The sequence below is a fragment of the Eimeria tenella genome, genomic scaffold, assembly GCF_000499545.2.
Source record: "Eimeria tenella Houghton genomic scaffold, Eth_scaff582, whole genome shotgun sequence".
Lineage (NCBI taxonomy): Eukaryota > Apicomplexa > Conoidasida > Eucoccidiorida > Eimeriidae > Eimeria > Eimeria tenella.
Window position 1 is genome coordinate 1 of NW_013545711.1, and position 2,500 is coordinate 2,500.

General features: G+C 38.3%; 1 protein-coding gene across 1 annotated transcript in view; it reads left to right on the forward strand.

Moving 5' to 3' along the window:
* Positions 1–294: 294 nt before the first annotated feature.
* ETH_00003830 (DAHP synthetase, putative) overlaps positions 295–2,500 on the forward strand; it is a gene marked incomplete at both ends in the record, with an annotated part of 3,195 nt that continues 989 nt past the window's right edge. The window contains 4 exons of the mRNA XM_013380397.1: positions 295–321; positions 452–771; positions 1,076–1,160; positions 1,713–1,740. Of these exons, the coding sequence (XP_013235851.1) occupies positions 295–321; positions 452–771; positions 1,076–1,160; positions 1,713–1,740 (460 nt within the window). The remainder of the gene's footprint in view (positions 322–451; positions 772–1,075; positions 1,161–1,712; positions 1,741–2,500) is intronic.

The following is a 2,500-nucleotide window of genomic DNA, read 5'->3' on the forward strand; positions in this document are numbered from 1 at the left end:
GCGAACGCAGCGCCTACCATTCCTTCAGTTGCAGCAGCAGCCCTACCAGACGCTGCAGCAACACCTAAAGCAGCAGCAGCAGCAGCAGATTGCTGCAGCAGCCCCACAGTTGCAACGCCTTCTACTGCAGCAACTGCCACTCCCTGCTGCAGCCTCTTCCGCAGCGACAGCAACTGCGACACAGACACAGAAGGCTTTAGCCCCACGCAGGCCCTTGCTGCTGCTGCTGCTGAGAGCAGCAGCAGCAGCAGCAGCAGCAGCAAGGAGGATGCGGCGGACGAAGCTGCTGCAGACATGGGGTGGGCCCCGAACTCGTGGCGGGTACGGAAAGAAAGCATTTAGAAAGAAAAGAATTAAATTATTTATTATTTAATCATTTATTGATTGATTGATTGATTTATTTATTTATTTATTTGTGTTTGCCGCTGCTGCTGCTGCTGCTGCGCTGCAGGGCCTGCCTGCTGCGCAGGACCCGTTCGGGGCGGCGAGCGCTGCTGCAGTGTCTGGGGTGTACAGACAGCTGCTGCTGCTGCCGCCGCTCGTTGCAGCAGCAGAAGTTTCATCACTTTTATTATTTTTGAAAAAGGTGCAGCAAGGGGGGGCCTTTTTGCTGCAGGGGGGGCCCTGCGCGGAGTTGTTTTGCTGCTGCAGCGCAGCAGCAATCAGCAGCACGGCCTCGCTGCTGCTGCAGCTCAAAGCCCTCCTCGAAGATCTGCTGCAGCAGCCAGTTGTTGCCGTCGCCAGAATTGCGGGACAATATGCAAAACCCAGGTTAGGGTTTAGGGTTTAGGGTTTAGGGTTTAGGGTTTGGATAGCTGCGTGGGTGAGGGCGGCCATTTTTAACTGCAAAGGCAGCAGCAGCAGCAGCAGCATTGGCTGCAGCAGGAAGGGCAGCAAGAGCTCCAGCAGCAGCAGCAGCTGCTGCTGCTGCTACTGCAACTGCTGCTGCTGCAGACTGCGTATATCTGCTGCCATTTGATTGCCACTGCTGCTGCTGCTGCTGCTGCTGCTGCTACTCCTGCTGCTGCTGCTTCTGCTGCTGCTATTGCTGCTGCTGCTGCTGCTGCTGCTGCAGGAGCAGCAGCACTGAGGAGTACGAGGGGCGTCTGGTGCCTTCTTATAAAGGCGATGCTGTCAATACACTCCAACCCCAAGACAGAGTCCGCACTTTATTTTATTTTATTTTATTTTATTTTATTTTATTTTTAATTTTGATTTTAATTCTTCTATTTAATTTTTGTTTCGCCTTTTTATTCTTTTTTGATTCTTTTATCTATTTTCCTCTTTTTGCTTTTTCTTTTTTTGTGTCTTTTTAATTTAATCTTTTTTGTTTTTTTTTCCTTTTGTCTTTTTATCTTTTCTTCCATGTCTTTTGTTTTCTTCTTTTGCTCTTTTTAATTTTATGCTTTCAGTTTTATTTATTCTTCTTGTAATTCCTTTTTATTTGTTTCGTTTATATTTTATTTCAATTCTTTCAATCTTTGTACTTCTTTTTCTTTTGTCTTTTAAATCTTTTATATGTTAACTTTTTTGTGTATTTTAATTTTCCTCCTCTTTTTTTTTACTTATTATTCGTTATTTATTTATTTACAGACTTGTGTGGTTATTTATTTATTTATTTATTTATTCGTTTATTTATTTATTTTTTATTTATCATTTATTTATTTATTTATTTATTTATTTATTTTTATTTTTATTTTATTTATTTGCAGAATCCAAACCCGAAGAGAATGCTCGCCGGTAAGCTGTTGTATCTTTTCTTTTTTTCTTTTTCTTTTTCTTTTTTTCTTTCAGTATCTTTCCAATCTTTTCTCAATTTACTTTAATATTCTTTTACATCTTTTTAATCTCCTTTCAGTCTCCTCTAAATCTTCTTTTTACTCTCATTTTTATTTGTCTTTAATCTCCTTTTTAATCTCCTTTTTAATCTCCTTTTTAATCTCCTTTTGTCTCTTTTTTTATCTTTTTTTAATCTGTTTTTTAGTTTCCGTTTTGTCTCTTTTTATTTCTTTTTATTTTTTTATCTTCTTTTAATTTCTTTTTTTTCTTCTTTTTTTCTCCCCAATAGTATAACTGGCTTGCCTTTTATTTTACCTAAAATAATTAAATTTACCTTTTTTTCTTTTATTTTATCTTTTTTATTTTATCTTTTTATTTTATCTTTTTTATTTTTGTCTTTTTCTTTTTCGGTTCATTTCTCTTGCCTCCTTCTCTCCCCCTTGATAAGCAATTAATTGTCTTTTAATTTATTTAATTATTTATTTATCTATTTATTTATTGATTTATTTATCTATTTATTTATTTATTTATTTATTTATTTATTCAGCTTATTTCCACTCGGCTGCGACTTTAAATTACCTGCGGCATTTTTTGTGCGGTGAGTTGGGGTGTACGTACACCCGAGACAGAGTGCTTTTTGGAGCTGCAAAAAAACGCAAAAAGATTTTCACTTTTAAAAAAGAAATAAAAGTCCTTTTTGGCAGCGGAATGGCCAGCAGCA